The following is a 16553-nucleotide window of genomic DNA, read 5'->3' as shown; positions in this document are numbered from 1 at the left end:
TGCTCTCCCGAGTCCCTTACTATCCTGCAAGAATCAGAGGTGGTCACCTTTCACTTCACCCTTGTCCATACAAACCTTGCCCCAACCCCTCTCTTGCCTTGGGGCCAGAAGAGACAGGGAGGAGAGGACGAGGATGAATGGGGGTTGAAGGGGGAGGAGGGAGGTGGGATGTGTGTAGGCTGTGAGTGGCAGGGACCTCCTCTTGGAGCTGGGCTCCAAGATCGGAACAGGCCCCGGGCAAGGTTCAGCAGGGGACGTGGGCGAGGAGGAGCTCCTCGGGTCTCTTCTGGGAGCTTCAGGTACTCAGAGTCCTGGGAAGGCTTTAGAGGTGAGCTGGGGCCCGTTAGAGAGGGGACAGGGAGGAGCAGGCAGGCGGAGGGACTGCTGAGGATGTCTGAGCGGCCAGGAATGCTGGTCATCTGTGGTGACATCTGCTGATGAGCTGCTGGACATGGCTGAACAACCGTGGGCAAGAAGGTCTGGAGACATCAGCTGGCTAAGCTAGGTGGGCATCCCCGGCAGGGCCTAGCTGGCTGGCAACTTAGGTGGACTTTGAGTCACTTCGGAGTTTGGGTGGGACCTGAAAAGGAAGCCAAGCATGTGTATGTGTATGTGCAAAACACAGCACGCCCATTCTTACACTTCTAAGGAAGAGACTCCACATGTGTATGGGCTTGAAATCCTCTGGGCTGCCGTTAAGAGAAAAACCTTACTGAGATTGGTTTTAACTACCTAGACCTTCATTAGCTTCCTGGACGAGGCGGCTCCAGGGCTGTTTGGTAGCCTGGCATCTCCACCAGGGGTGTAGGCTCTTTGTTCCCCTGTGTCTGTCCCATAAGCGGCACCTGCCCCCGTTGGAAGCCGGGGTGATGGGAGCCGGTACCACATCAGAGGACATCCTAACTGGTTTTACTGTTTGCTTCGAAGTACATACAGGTGAAATACAGATCTACCTTGACTTAGGAAGGAGTTAATGTTATGATAAACCCATCATAAATTGAAAATATCATGAGTGGAAATGCATTTACTGCCTGAAACCTCCTGAACATCACAGCTTAGCCGAGCCTACGTTGACTGTGCTCAGAGCACTTACATTTGCTGAAGGTGGGGCAGAATGATCCAACACAAGGCCTATTTGATAACACAGTGTTGATTATCTCATGCAAATTATTGAACTCTACGGAGAGCGACCATCAGAATGGCCATGTGGGTACAGAAGATCTGGCTCTCTCGTGACTGGTTGCTGACCCTAGGAGCTGCGCCCACTGGTCCCCACACGATCATCCCACATAGCACCAGCATGCGAAAAGACCCAAATTCACAATTCAAAGTTCAGTTTCTACTAAATGCACATGGCTTTCGTCCCTTCATCAAGTAGAAAAATCGTTAAGTCGAACCCTCATAAGTCAGGGACCATCTGTATCAGGATCTGAACTGTCAGAGTCATCAGAAAGAAGTATTCCAGCCACCAGCTTTTTGGAAATAAAGTCTTGGGGCACCTGGGTGGCTCAGCTGGTTAAGCATCTGACTTCAGCTCAGGTCATGATCTCACGGTTTGTGGGTTCGAGCCCCGCATCGGGCTTCACGCTGACCATGCAGAGCCTGCTTGAGATTCTCTCTCTGCCTCTCCCCCATTGTGTGTATGTGGGGGCTCTCTCTCTCTCTCTGTCTCTCAAAATAAATAAACTTTAAAGTCTTGGAAGCCTTTGCAGTGCTGTCCTTGGGTGCCCCTTTGCTTTTCTCTCCGAGGCTGGCCCGGCTCTGCCCTGCGTGAGTTTGCCTTCTCAGATTAGCTTGGGAGGGCAGGGCATGTGTCAGGGTGATAGGCTACTCTTCCTGTGCCGCTTAAGTTCAAAGGAAATGGTGAGAGAGTTCAGGAGAGATTTTGGGGCTTTCTGTGGTCCAAAGACGATTCTTGGAATTGAAACAGGTTCGAGGGCCCGATCTGATGTTGGTGGGACATGTGCTTCTGAAGGTCCTTGTCCTCACGTTAGAGGATTCTGCGTTGGTAGCCTCTGTCCGTGTCCCTGTCAGTTTGCCAGAGGGCTCACCCTGCCATCCTCTGCAGGGCTCTGCTGTGAGGAAGGACCAGGCGACCTCCCCGACACGGTGGCCCCTGGGATGGTGGGAGGCAGAAAGGCCTTTCTTCCATGTGGTGACCAGGCAGGATGTGCCCTGGGCAGGGTGGAGGCTTTCATGGGGTGGAGACCAGCTCTCCCTGGTGCCTGTGTCAGTTGTATGAAACTTGAGGCCCTCCTGTGGTTTTCAGCACCTTGGCCTAGAGTGAAGTTGGTACCCATTTAACACCTAGGGAATTTGAACACCTACCCTGAGGATGTCAGGATGAATTTGCTGGGATCCTAGCCCTTAAGGGGCCTGCAGTCTGGTGGGGCAGGTTTGGAAATAGATAAGGAACTTAATTAATAAGTGAGGTGAGGTGTGAATATAGTGCTGGGGCCGTGGGGGAGGGGACCCAACTACCAGGGGTCTTCGGGAAGGCCTCCTGGGAGGGGGAAGGCAAGCTGGCTGTAGAAGGACCCCTGGGGCTTTAGAGAGTGTCTCTGGCATTTGTACAAACACACTGACCAAGAGCAGGCCATTTGTTTTCTAAGTTATTTATAGCATCTTCTCAGGGTGAACCCAGAAGAAAGTTGGAAGGCCCCAGCACATTGGATTTCTTTCAGGCACCGCTGTTGTCTGACTTCTGCCGGCCTCTCAGCTGGATTTGCTCTGGGAGACCCACAGTTCCCTTGTACTTGTCACAGCTGTCCTGATCTTGGCCCACATCCATGGCAGTGGTGGCAGCAATGAAAACCCCTCCCCCCCCGGGCCTCGTGTCTCCCTCCTTCCCTCTTTCTCCGAGGTCTTCCTTAATACTTGTGTCTCTGAGAGTTGTGTTCCTCTTTCCCATCTGTCTTGTCACCGCGGGCGCTCTGCAGGATCTTTGCACACAAGGGAGGTCATTGTTCACAAGCCACTAAAGCCCCTTAATCTTGTTATGTCACCCCAGTGGCATGAAGGCCGGGGCTCCCTAGAGGTAAGAGGATCTCTTTGTGAGCCCTGGAGGGAAGAAGGTTAAGCCACCCGCTTAGGTGAACCGTGCCTGAGCAGGTGTTTACGAGGAGAATGGAATGGTGGGAGTCACTCGGCTTTCCCTGGGCGACCCTGGGGATCCACGGGGGGCACAGCAGGGAGGCTGTGCATCCAGTAAGCACAGGGTGGGGGGTTGAGGGTGGTCCATGTTGGCGATAAGAGTGCGGATGTTTATGGGGTTTCACTGGCTCCTGAGGCCAGCGGTTGATTTCTTCAGCTCTGAAGTGCTTTGCTGTTACCAGCTGGGACTCCATGAATCAGGTTCTTTTAGAAAAATACTTGATGAATTGAGGGGAGTAAATGGAGGGGGAGGTTTGACCCCGCGGATGGGACTGGAACTCTGTAGTTCTTGTTCCCAATGACAGTACATGCTTTGGGGGATTCCCCATGGTGCATCTCTGTCTCCAGCCCTGGCATCCGCTGTAGGAACTCCTCTTAAATATATTACTATCCTTCTAATAAAATGGAAATCGGAACTTAATTGGTGAAATTTTAAATAATCACCCAACATCTGGCAGCTCATTTATGGCTTCAACCAGATGTGTTTTATTAACAACTGACGTGCCTTTATTACTGGGAAGCTAACCATTAATTTATTAGGAAATAAACCACTTCTAAAACCAGGAAAAAGTATTTACGGGGCACACCGGCCCTTCCCTCATGGGTAATTTCATGCTTTAATTAAATGCTGGGCTGAAGGCCTAGGATTTCTTTCGCCCGGTTAGTTCTTGTTTGGTTCCGAGAGAGCATGACTAAGTCACCTCCACCTCTCGACATGCAGGGCGAGACCCGTCATCACGGTGGATGTCTCCATCTTCCTCCCGGCCTCCATCAACATCACGGCGCCTCAGTGTCACGATGGGCTGCAGCCTGTGAACTGCCTGAATGTCACCGCCTGCTTTAGCTTCCACGGCAAGCATGTTCCAGGAGAAATTGGTAATGAGCCACTGAGTGAGGGCTCAGGAGGCCACCTTGGCTGGCGTGGGCTTGTGGGATTGTGGCTGCTGATGGGTTCTTCTGGATTCTTTGCCCTCCCTGTGCATTCCGACTGGTTTTGCAGGCAGCAGGCACGCAGGCCGGATACCCTTTCCCCCTGGGGTTCTTGCTTTTTTCTGCTTCCCATGGTTCCCCCTGTTTAGCATAACGTCCGGTTCTAGAGCGAATAACATTTGACCCCAAGCATCCTTTCCCCACACGTGTGACCAGACTGAAACCTCACTGGGCCACAGGTGTCACCGGCCAGTGGGACTTGTGGAAAGGTAGTGACTGGAGCCTGGCCCTTACAGAACATTCCATTCAGTTAGAAAAAAGGAGTGGTGGGTATTTGGAGACTTCCCCTGAGCCTGTGGCACCGCCAGATGTCAGGGCCTTAAGCCTGAGGAATCTGAGACCACGGGTCGATGGTAAGATTGGGATGCTGAGGTTTATGGAGGCTTAGGCCTGCAAAAGAGGGGGAGCTGCTTTGTCGGCTTCAGATGATTGGACAGAGACCCCCAGCCCTGCCGTGTGTCTCTGGCTGGGGAAGGCCAGCTTGCTAGCCCAGCTCCAGAGACGGCACCAAGCCCTCGAACAGGATGGGCTCCGTGTGGAGGAGAGCTCAGTGTGTGATCACCTGAAGGACACGAATCTGGAGCAGTTAGTTGTGCAGATCAATAGGTGCTTTGTTTTTATTTGAAAGGCTGATTTAATAATAGAAAACAGAGTTCTAGGAAAAAAATAACCCACAACACAATAAGGACCTGGACTTACTGCCTTTCTTAGACATTTAAAAAATTTCTTTAAACATTTATTTATTTTTGAGAGAGACAGAGCACGAGTGGGGAGGGGCAGAGAGAGAGAGGGAGACACAGAATCCGAAGCAGGCTCCGGGCTCCGAGCTGTCAGCACAGAGCCCGATGCGGGGCTCCAACTCACAGACCATGAGATCATGACCTGAGCTGAAGTCAGATGCTCAACTGGCTAAACCATCCAGCCACCCCAAAATGGTTTTTTTTTTTATTTTGTTTTATTCATTTTTTGAGAAAGACAGAGTGCGAGCAGGGGCGGGGCAGAGAGAGGGGGAGACACAGAATCCGAAGCAGGCTGCAGGCTCTGAGCTGTCAGCACAGAGCCCTATGCGGGGCTCCAGCCCACGAACCATGAGATCATGACCCAAGCTGAAGTCGGACGCCTAACCGACCGAGCCACCCAGGCGCCCCCGCCCCCCCCAAAATGTTTTTAATGTTTATTTTTGAGAGAGAGAGAGACAGAGACAGACAGAGACAGAATGTGAGTGGAAAAGGAGCAGAGAGAGAGGGAGACATAGAATCTGAAGCAGGTTCCAGGCTCAGAGCTGTCAGCACAGAGCTTGATGCAAGGCTTGAACTCACAAACCGCGAGATCATGACCTGAGCTGAAGTCGGACGCTTAACCGACCGAGCCACCCAGGCGCCCCTTCTTAGACATTTTTAGGATCAAGTTATCTTCCTTCCCTACTCACGCTGGTCCCTGGACCCAGCAGTACCAGCCTCTCTGGGAGCTTGTTATAAATGCAGAATCTCAGGTTTTGCGCTAGACCTCAGAATCAGAATCTGCATTTTCATAAGATCCCACAAGACCCGTGTACACATTTATGTTCGAGAAGTGCTGCTGGAGTGTGTGTGTGTGTGTGTGGTCCATTTCCCAACTGCACCTTGAATGCTCTGCCTTATTCAACAGTGGGCTAATCCTTCTAGGCTAAGGGTCTCATTGGTACTTTATCTTGATCTTCAGGTGGATTGAGTAAGTTCTGCAATCAAACCTTGAACTTTTTCGTATAAATATTTTTTAGAAGAACTTAGAAATTTCAAAATTGGATGTAAACATACCGTGAACTTGAGACTTGGTTAGTGACAGAGGAATAAGAAATGTTTTCTGTGTAGCCCAGGGAGGAAAAGATCATGCTCAATGAGAAAATTGCTCTGTCAGGATCACATAGCCATCGGTGAAGCCAGGAATTGAATCCTGGTCTGATGACACCTGGTTTTGCTTTCCAAAAACTAATTGTTTAAAACCTCAGTCTCTAGGGAAGAAAATTTTTTTTCTATTGGTCCCGGGACTCCTGTGTCCTCTGCCTAATTAGATGGTGTGTGTTCTATCAACTACCAACTCCTGATGTAGTTGGACTCTATTAAAGAATGTTATAAAAGAATTGTTGAGTTGAAGGTTAATGTTGGTGTGCATAAAAATAAGCAGAACTCTTCTAGAACTCTAAAAGAAGCAAGTGATTAATAGTTCTTGTGTGTGTTCATTCGACAAATGTTTATTGTGGGCCGACATGTGCCAAGCATATCCTCGTGGAGCTTCTAATGGGAATCGCAGAGTTTCTATCTCTCGATCCTGAAGCAGCATACACAATTCCCAGGCTCTTTAGTGACCTCACTGTTAGGGTGAAACGGAAGGTAATTTGGCAGAGCAGGAAGAGAGGAGAAGAAGCCCAAGATGTAAGTTCTGAGCAAGAGGGATTTCAGAGCACAAGGAAGGTAGTAGAGAAAACCCTGATTTGAAGTTCATGGCTGAGCCAGGAGGAGAAGTGGCCGTCTTCTCGTGCTGCTCCCCACCAGTGGGCCTTTCTGGGCTCCGGTCACTGGGGCCCCTTTTCATTGACCTCGAGGGAGAATTGTAATGAAGTCTGGGCTTCACCGTGACCCTTGAAGTGTCAGGGAATAAAGAGCGAAACGGGCAGTTGGGGGGCACACGGCAGTGCCCCCGGCGGGCAGCGGAAGCAGGTGCTGGACGTCAAGTAGCAGAGTGCTGTCCCGCTCAGCTCGCTTCCTTGGCCTCCGTCAGCCACATGGGCTCATTGAGGAACCCAGACATCCCTTTACAATCTAAGCGGGTCTTCCCTCACGCCTGTTTAAGGCTGGGGCTTCGTGATCATGACAACTGGAGAATTTTGGTACTGGCAGGGCAGTGCAGAAAATTACCACATTCTGTTTTTCTTTGTCCTCCCCTGGCGTTCAGGGAAATGTGCTGTGTCTCCGTCTTTGCTGAAATCCGGTAAAAGACGAGCCAGCAGTGGAATGTGGAGAGACTTGAGGAAGGAGAAATGGGCAGCCGCTATGGAAATGTGATAGAAATCAGGGAGTGGGAGGTAGCTTGTGTGGGTCACACTGCCCCGGGGTGTCCCCGAGCCCAGCACGGAAGACAGCGTCTTGGCCCTGCGTGGTCAGGAAGATCGGGTCCCTGGTCTCCAGGTGGTGGAGGGGGGGTGGGCACCGCCATCCTCCAGCTTTCCAGGCTCAGCAGCCCAGCTGACCGGCTCAGTGTCACGGTCACGGCCTGGCCCGCGCCTTGGGAGCCCAGAGCCGGAAGCTGTGCAGGAGCCTTGCCGGTGGTGGTTCTGGCCCCGGGCTGCCTGGCAAATGAAGTCTTCCTCGGGCCCACCTTCCAGGCACCTCTCAAGGTCTGCGTATCCGGGGCTGTGTCTTGTCCCTAGAAGGGCCGCGTTGGGGCCGTGCGGCTGGCGCGGTGCGATAAAGAGGCACCCGTGGTGTGCTCGGGACTTCTGAATGGCTGTGAGGGCATAATCCAGCTGCTGGCAGCTTTGCCACAGGGCCTCCCTCGGGGTGGTTTTGGGAGCTGTAGGAACTTCGTCTTACTTTAACAGTCTTGCCTCTGGTTTCTTCTCTCCTTGAGGACCTGATGGGGCTCAAGCGGGTGCATAGAGAAGGGACACCATTCTCCCCTTCGTTTTCTGCGTTAGCAATGGAAAACCACAGCTCCCACTTGCTCTCAGGAGTATTCGGGGCCAGCTGATTTGCCGAGCCCCTGGAGGGGCAGGGGTGGCCCCTGGCAGTACTGTGGGGACGACACAGGCTCTCGGTAGGGGTGGCACGGCTGTGGCCCCTGTCATGGCAGGGTCCAGTTAGGAAAGCAGCAACCAGTTACTGCAACAGAATTTAACACTGGGAACTGGCAAAGCAGGTCATGAAGGGCCTGCTGGTAACTGGAGGAAGCAGCCCCCCACTTCTGGGTCGGCACCAGGTGGGTGTGCGGTGTGGTCCCCAGTCCAGTTGTAGCCCGTGGGATGTCCGGATCTACGTTCCGACTGAATCCAACACTGAGGGCGGGGCCTGGCCCCTGGAATTTAGCAAGCCTCCACGTGGCTTAGACCTGAGAACCACTGGTCAGGCAGACAAAGGGAAAAGGTCACACTTGGGGTGAAATGCTTCCTTGGGGTTGTCAAAACCTAGAAGCTCAGGGGGGCGCCTGGGTGTCCAACTTCAGCTCAGGTCGTGGTCTCCCGGTCCGTGAGTTCGAGCCCCGCGTCGGGCTCTGTGCTGACAGCTCGGAGCCTGGAGCCTGCTTCGGATTCTGTGTCTCCCTCTCTCTGTGTCCTTCCCCGACTTGTTCTCCTTTTCTCTCAAAAAAAAAAAAATTTTTTTTTTTTTTTTTAATTTAAAAAACCTAGAAGCTCAGAGAAGGGACCCTGCAGACCTGGGGACCTAAACCTCGGAGAAGGGCCCTAGCTGGTGCTGACAGTGACTCCGAGGGGTGCAGGGGGGGGTGGGGAACTGAGATTGGTGTCAAGTGCTGCTGGAACCAGCCGCTGGGGAAAACTGTCGCTGGGTGAAGCTGATAGGAGTAGGAAGCAGGCAGGGAGATGATACAGTCCCTTCTCTGTCCACCAGCCTTGCAGCCTCCCTCGAGCTGTCCATCCGGGTAGAGCCTCCCACAGAACTGCTGGCAAAGCAGAAATGAGGTTTGGAGAGCCCCAGACCCAGCATCGCGGAGCAGGGGGGTCTGGAGCTGAGAGACAACAGCTTTGGAAACTGGGGCAGCAGATGGCCAGTCACATGGAATTACCGAGGCGCCTGCTGAGCCGTTCAACAGTTACTAAGTTCCTAGGGGTGCCACACTGTGCATTCCCTGGCAGCAAGGCAGAGGCCAGGCCGAGCCCTGGCCCTCACTGAGCTTGCACTCTGTCTGCAGGGAAGGAGGCAGACAAAAACCGCCCCTGCTCCCTCGCTCCCAGACCCATGTGTCTGGGTCCCTCTGTGCGGTAGGCCCCAAGTTCAGTGCTGGGGTGCAGGCGCACATCCAACGGCAGAGGTTCAGAGAACAGATTTATAACTTACTTCACCAAGCGGTTGAAAACAAGAGTTCTGCCCATCCCAGGTCTTATTGCTGACTTCATTCCTGGCCTGGGGAGCAGATTTTCACTCCTCGGAGCCTCCTGGCTGCTGTAAGTAAGGGTGGTGAGTGCTGTGCCTGAAGGGTCCTGCCCTTACCCACGGGCTGAGCCTCTACCTACCGCCTGACCAGGCTAATGCCTCAATGTGCTTGTCGGTCTCTGGAGGCTAAGGATCCAGCCGACAATTCTGGACTCTCGCCAGCGTGCTAAATGAAAACCAGGAGAGGATGAGCCCTAAGTGGTTGTGTTTTGTGCTCTGATCTGGCGCCCCTGGTTTCCGTGGCTCTCAGCAGAGCTGTGAGCAAGCAGGGGTGCCTGCCCTCCCTCCAGGTCCTGAGAGATGGCACCAGGTCATCCAAGCCAGTAGCAGAAGTAGGGTTGTCCCCAGACCCTTCCTCTGGCTTTAGGGGGTGTGTCCCCTCCAGAGAGTATTTGCACACAGAGAACATTCTCTGAGCTCCTTGTGGTCTCTTGAGAAGCACAGAGATGGGATAATGAGGCAGATCCATGTTATATGAGGAATGGGGTCACCTCGTCTAATAATTACCACCTCATCCCTTTATGGGATGGAGACAAAGCTTATGAAAGCTAGTAAAGGGGGAAATATCCTTTTTTTCCCCTTCTCTTGGGAGACTCCGAGGGAAGCTCTGTAAGTCTGGAAGGAGGATTTATTAGTAGAATTTCACAGCTGAAACCATGTTGTGATGGAGAATGGGAATGAATCAAAAACTTGCTGGGACCCAGCAGAGCTGAGTTGATGTGAGACATCTGGCTCCCTCCTGGCCCGGGCCAGCATGGGGGGCCCTTAGGAGCCAGCTGGGGGCAGGGAAAGGAGGAGGCTGAAACATGACTTGGGGCTGGTCAGCTTTTCCATCAACATGACATCATTCGACATGGCATGGACACAAGCTGCCAGAAGGAAAACCTGAAGATGTGGACCGTGTGGTGGGAGCAGGCACTAATCAGAACCAGAACCCTCCCCGGGATGGGGGCTGGCTGGCCTGGCTTGCATTAGGGGCGGCCACCCTCCCACGGGCTGAACCACGCCAGCTGATTGGCTGCTTCTCTGGGATCTCCTCCACTTCTCAGGGACTCCCTTTCAGATACTCTTGGGGTTGGTACTGTTTAGAACTGCCAGTCGAACTCGGGGCTCCAGAATGATCCGCCCTACTTCTTGCCACGCTGGTAGCTAGGGTCGACCCTCCTCCCTTGGGCTGGGCTTCCCATGGTGAGACTTGTGGTGGCTTTCTTCTAGAAGAGAGAGTTTGATATGGAGCCGACTTCTTTTTGTGTGATTTAAAATGTCAAAGTAAATTTTAAATCAAGGAGAAACGTTAAGCAGGCGGTTCTAAAGATGAAAAGCTTCCAGAATGATCGCGCTTGGCGAATTGGATAATTCGGTCTGTCTGTGACTGTATATTTTAACAGTTTAGAAAAAATCTGATAGGTGAACGTGTTGGCATGCCCGCGCTCTGCCTGGAGCGGAGCAACGGTCGTGGTCCTCAGCTCAGTTTCTAGTAACTGTGAGTTGTCTCTGTCCCCCCCCCCCCCCCTTGAGTCGTAAGAGGGATCTGTCGGGTTGGAGAGTCCACGGCGAGATGGGGTTTCACAGGTGTTTGAAAAGTATCCAGCACCGTGCTTGGCCCACACTGAAGGTTGAATCCAATCCCCTTTCCTGAGCTGCCCCATCTTAATTCGGATTCTCCCAGAAGCAGACCCGTGAGTCAAGGATTCGAGCTCATGTGGTTGACCTGGGTGATGATCAGTCCCAGCAAGGACGGGTAGGAAAGTGTGACAGTGAGACAAGAAAGGAAGGCAGCGATGCCCGTCAGGGTTCTGCAGAGAAACAGAACCAATAGAATGTGTGTGTACTAACACTGGAGGGTGGAGGCGGTCTGAAAGTAGAATTCCTTCTTTTGGGGTGACTTTGGTCTTTTTCTCATAAGGTCTTTGATCCGATGAGGCCCACCCGCATTGTGGAGGGCAATCTTTATTCAGAGTCTACTGAATTAAATGTAATCTCATTTAAAAATACGTTTGCAATGACATCTAGATTGGGTAGTGAAGCCTAGTCAAGTTGACACATAAAATAAACCATCACAGGGGCGCCTAGGTGGCCCAGTCGGTTAAACGTCCACCTTTGGCTCAGGTCGTGATCTCACAGTTTGAGTTCGAGCCCCGCGTCGGGCTCTGTGCTGACAGCTCGGAGCCTGGAGCCTGCTTCGGGTTCTGTGTCTCCCTCTCTCTCTGTCTCTCCCCCGCTCACGCTCTGCCTCTCTGTCTCTCAAAAAAGGTTGAAAACAAACAAACCATCACAGCAGCCGCACAGAAGGTGTGTTGTGGAACACGTTATCACTGCAGGCAGCTGGAGCTGAGTCCTGCTGGGGAACCCTGAGAGTCAGTGTGGAGCACCCTCAGGGTTACCCCAGCCAAGGGATGAGGGACTGTGGCGGGGACCTGGGTTCTCTGGCACTTCTGGTCTGCCATGCGTGTGGGCGGAGCCACCAGAGAAAGCTCTCAGGAAAGGGGGTGAGGGTGCAAGCTGGGCTGGCAGCAGAGGAATGGGACGAGCCAAGAGGATGTGGGTGGGGCACTGATACTGTCTTCTCCGTCTTCCTGTGATCATTTCTACCCAGACTTTCTCTGAGCTCAGCTAGCTCATCGCTGGCAAGAGGGTTCACACGCTGTCTTCTCCCCATGCCCACCCTTCCTAAGAGAGGGCAGCTCTCCCACCCGGGAGGAAGGCCAGGGAGGGCGCTGCCCGGGACCAGGCCCACTCAGCAGCTTCCCACCGCCATGTTGGTTTGCCTGGCCATGGCCTGGCTTGTTTTCCAGCAGTGCCCATCTCTAGCCCTGGACTTGCGGAACAGAAGGTGCAAATTCAGTCCATTTATACGTGTCCTTTCCTACTGTTTGGCTGTTGCCCAGGGAAATTGCGATCAGTAGAAAACAAGTGGGCCAGAGTTCAGTTCTGGATCATTGTGTGTGTTTGGTTCTGCTGTGTGTGCATGCAAAAAATGTGACTTTTTGTTTTGCCTTTGTTTTTTTTTTTTTTTTTGGTCAGAAAATGTAAAAAATACCCCAAGCACCAGTGTGGTTGGAATAGCCCTACCCTGGAGGTTAGGAGAGTTCTAGATTCGGCTCTGTGGGGGATGGCCCTCTGGCCAGGAGCAAGTCTGGCTCCCTTTTTGGGGACTCAGTTGTACACCTGAAAAATGAAGGTTTTGAGCTGGACGGTCCCTAGATTGCCCCAAAGCTTCGGCATTCTGTGTGTCCACCTCGCTACCTGCTGTCACCGAGGGAGTCGGTGTGTAACTCTCACATGGGCTCCATGTTTGCTCTGTCACATTCCTTTCCCACAATGCATTCTTTCCTTCATAATATTGGCTGCGAGTATCCAGGTCTCAGGCCCCCCTGGTGACCCTGCCTGGCCTTGGCAATCGGCCGTTTGCCGAAATAAACAAGTTGGGGCAGACCGGCCCTTGCTGACCAGGAATCTGCCAGGGGGCATGGGAAGATCCCCGAGATGGCAGAGGCCCAGGAAAACCATTACGCGCGTCAAAAATACGCCCTGTGGCAGCTGCAGAATGCCTGTCCCGGTCACTTTCCTCCCTCCTTGCTTGTACGTACCCTGGTGGCTGATCCCTTTGATGCTATTAAAAGCCAGAGTCATCGCTGCTGCCCTGCTTCACAGACTTAAATGTGGGCAGATGTGAGTGCTTATTACAGGTGCAAGAGCCCCAGGTTCTAAGGGGCTGGTTTGTGGAGACAGGGCCTGGGCATGGTTTCCCATGGCCTCATCTGGTAATTTTGGGGACAGAACGTTCCCTCTCTCTCACTTGAAAACTGCCACATCCCCCGGAATCCCCAAAGCATTTAAAAAATAAAAAGTATCACAGAGGACTGGCCTCTGAAGCAGGGTTCTGTGGTGCAGAAAAGCAGCGAGCTGGGTCCATTGACCCCACAGCCCTATTTGCCGAATGAAACACATTGTTGTAGGGTTACTGACTCTGAACTAATGGAAGTAAAGCCTTTTGGGTTTGTCCAACGTGCATTCTATGCTGTGACCATCTTTTTTTTTTTTTTTTTTTGGATGTTTATTTATTTTTGGAAGAGAAAGAGAGCCCACGCAAGTGGGGGAAGGGAAGAGAGCGAGAGGGACAGAGGATCCGAAGCAGGCTCCAGGCTCCGTGCTGACAGCAGAGAGCCCCGTACGGGGCTCGAACATCTGAACTGTGAGATTATGACCTGAGCCGGAGTAGGTTGCTTAACTGACTGAGCCAGCCAGGTGGCCCTATGTTGTAACCAACTTTTTTTTTTTTTTTAAGTTCCAGACCGTGTCACCCTTGCTTTTGCCATCTGACATCACACATTCAGCTATAGGTGGAGTTTTTGTCTTCAAGAGTGCATTGCAGTACGCCTGAGTTCAGGCCCCACAGTGGTCATGGTTTTGTTGGAACGATGGGCACTGTAATATACATACGTGATCAGTATCCTCACCTACTTGGGAATGAAGTCAGCTTTAGCCTATGTCTGAGTTTCTGTGAGTGTAAGCACCATGAGGGCAGGGCTTTGCCTGCACGGTTCATGTTCCATGTCACATGCCTTTAATAGTGCCTGGCCTGTAGTCAGTGCCGGGTGGACCTGGTGGCACACGGTCCAAGAGATGTAGCAGTTAGAGAGCACGACTAGGGGCGCCTGGGTGGCTCAGTTGGTTAAGCGTCTGACCTCGGCTCAGGTCGTGATCTCGCGGTTCGTGAGTTCGAGCCCCGTGTCGGGCTCTGTGCTGACCGCTCAGAGCCTGGAGCCTGCTTCAGATTCTGTGTCTCCCTCTCTCTCTGACCTTCCCCCGTTCATGCTCTGTCTCTCTCTGTCTCAAAAAACAAAAAACAAAAAACAAACAAACATTAAAAAAAATTTAAAAAAATAAATGAATATTAAAAAAAAATTTGGAGAGCACGACTCAGCATCTGTGAATTACTGGGTGATTGCTCCCTGTGTAGGGCATATGCCCCGTTGCTTTATAGGAATCAGGATAACGTGCAGCCGTGATCATTTCTGCAGATTTTAGTAATAGGCTACAGGTTCACCATGGTATCCCCTTTTCAGGACGCTGTGTTGAGTACGGCTAATTGTTGAGGCGTCTATCGGTGACTCAGTTGGTAGCTCATGGGGTTTAAGTGAGGGAGAGCCAGGGGGTGTGGCACACAGAGCATCACCAGGGAGGCGGGGGGCAGCCTGGGTGTGTGTTGATTCTGTGAGGGCCCTGGCTGCATGCTTCTCTCCGCAAAGGTGTTGACTTGGGGCGGCCGTCCTCTGTGCTGTGGAGGGCTAGGTGGTGTGTGAAATGCGCTCGTGAGCATTTGAGGGGGCACTGAGGTGGCCTTCTCCGAGTGCTGACATCTTGACCTTATTTATTGGCAGGCCTCAACTACGTTCTGACGGCTGATGTGGCCAAAAAGGCAAAGGGCCAGTTGCCCAGGGTCTACTTTGTGTTGCTGGGCGAGTCCGTGGGTCAGGTCACAGAGAAGCTGCAGCTGGTCCACATGGAGGAGATGTGTCACCACTACGTGGCCCACGTGAAGGTCAGTCCTCTTTTTTATTCTCAAGCCTTAATCCCTGTGGGTATTCGTTGCACGCTCGTGGGAACTACTTTTGTTGGGTGTTACGAACGCTCTGACTCCTGACACTTTATTTCACGAGGAGGAGAACATTCACTTTTTCTTTTCAACTTGGAGCCCGACGGCCCTTTTATTTATCTTACTGTGCTGGTCTTAGCCTCGGAGGCAGGGGCGGGGGGTCATGGTGGGCCAGGAGACCAGTGACACTCTCGGACCTTGACTTGTCCTTTGGGAGGCTTCTCGTCCTCTTCCCTCTTCGAAGCTCGGCGGTCTTGTCAGAGGAGAGCCGTGGAAGCACGTGTGTCTGGCTCTGCAGTGGTCCTGGATCACACCGCGCCTGATGGCTTCCTCAGTGGTCCACTGCATGTTAGTGCATAGTCATGGCTAAGGCATTTTAAAACTAGTTGGGCTAGGTTTTATCCCTTGATTACTTTCTGTTTATTTTAGGAGTGCTTTTTTTGGCCCCTTTTCCCTCTTACTCTAAATAAACTTTCAAGTATTTTTTTCCTCTTGAGAGTGTTTGTTAAATACACTTTGCTGCTAATTCCGGACGCCAGGCTTTGATTAGCTACAGGGCGGCCTCTGTGTAGACAGGTGCCGGCAGGGTGGGGGTCCCGGTGGTGCCCGATCCTGCAGCCGTGGCTAGGTGCCAACCCACCGGCAGAGAGCACGGGAGATAGAACGACCCATGTGAACCGGCCACATGGGTGCAAAATGGATGTGGGTTTTGGAGTCCCACAGACCTGGTGTGCGTCCTGCTGGGTGGTGCTTTGACCTCCCTGTGTCTTAGTTTCTGCCCGTCTCTAAAGTGGGCACGTATACCTGAAGGGCCTTGGGCGGAGTCTGACTCCCAGCAGGCACTTGGCATTATTATTTGTTTGGGCCATATGTAGCTGCCAATATTCTGGCATTCTTGACTTACAAAACTGGTATTTTCATGTAGTTCAACCTAATATTAGCCCGTGGCTTTCTGGACGAGAGTAAAAATAGTCCGCAGAGTAGAGTCTCATTCCATTATTGAGTTGTTGGTGCCGGAGCAGGAGGGTAACAGCTGCTTCTTGATGCTTCTGGATCGTATGTAGAGAAATGCCCCACACGCCCATGGCACTCGGTCTGGCCCAGAGCCCGTGCGTCCGTGCCCCTGAGATGCTTTTCAGTGGGGTTGGGCTATGTCTCTTGCCAGGACTCGTGCCGGGGCCTGCTCAGACCAGCAGCCCTATGGCCCGGGTGAAGGCCATTTATAAAGTGTTGAGCCAGCCAGCCCTTCATGCCTCTAGGTCTTAGATTACATTAGTTTGTGGGTGCCCTTGAGGGTGGGGGGCTGCCCAGGACAGGCTGCGACACCTTTTAAGTGCCTATGCTTGGTGTGTCCATACTTCCCAGAGATGGGACATCTGCCCTCGGCTTCCTCGTGCTGGGTCTCTTCCACAAGTGCTTTCCTTCAGGGCTCTTTGCGACCTCTCGCTTTGGTTGAAGGGTTGCCCTTCATGTCAGGCCTCAAGATGGGGCCACAAAGAGCCTGCAGGCCTTTGCAAAGTGCACTCAGGGAACAGCAATGATGAGGTGATGAGGTGTCAGCTGGGGGCAGGGCTGTTTCCGTGGTGGCCTCTGGGGGTAACGAGAGGGGCAGAGCAGGGCTGCCCAAGGCTGTTGGTCCGGCTGCTTCCCGATAGCCGAGGTTGCCA

The 16553-nt window shown here is 52.6% G+C and overlaps 1 protein-coding gene across 1 annotated transcript in view; it reads left to right on the top strand.

The window, feature by feature from the left end:
* ITGA9 (integrin subunit alpha 9) overlaps nt 1-16553 on the top strand; it is a 345274-nt gene that overhangs the window by 75507 nt on the left and 253214 nt on the right. Inside the window, 2 exon segments of the mRNA XM_045436561.1 lie at nt 3875-4029; nt 14672-14832. Of these exon segments, the coding sequence (XP_045292517.1) occupies nt 3875-4029; nt 14672-14832 (316 nt within the window).

The sequence above is a fragment of the Leopardus geoffroyi genome, chromosome C2 (genome assembly GCF_018350155.1).
Source record: "Leopardus geoffroyi isolate Oge1 chromosome C2, O.geoffroyi_Oge1_pat1.0, whole genome shotgun sequence".
NCBI lineage: Eukaryota > Metazoa > Chordata > Mammalia > Carnivora > Felidae > Leopardus > Leopardus geoffroyi.
The sequence above is the reverse complement of the archived record's forward strand: the minus strand, read 5'-3'. Positions and strand labels throughout refer to the sequence as shown.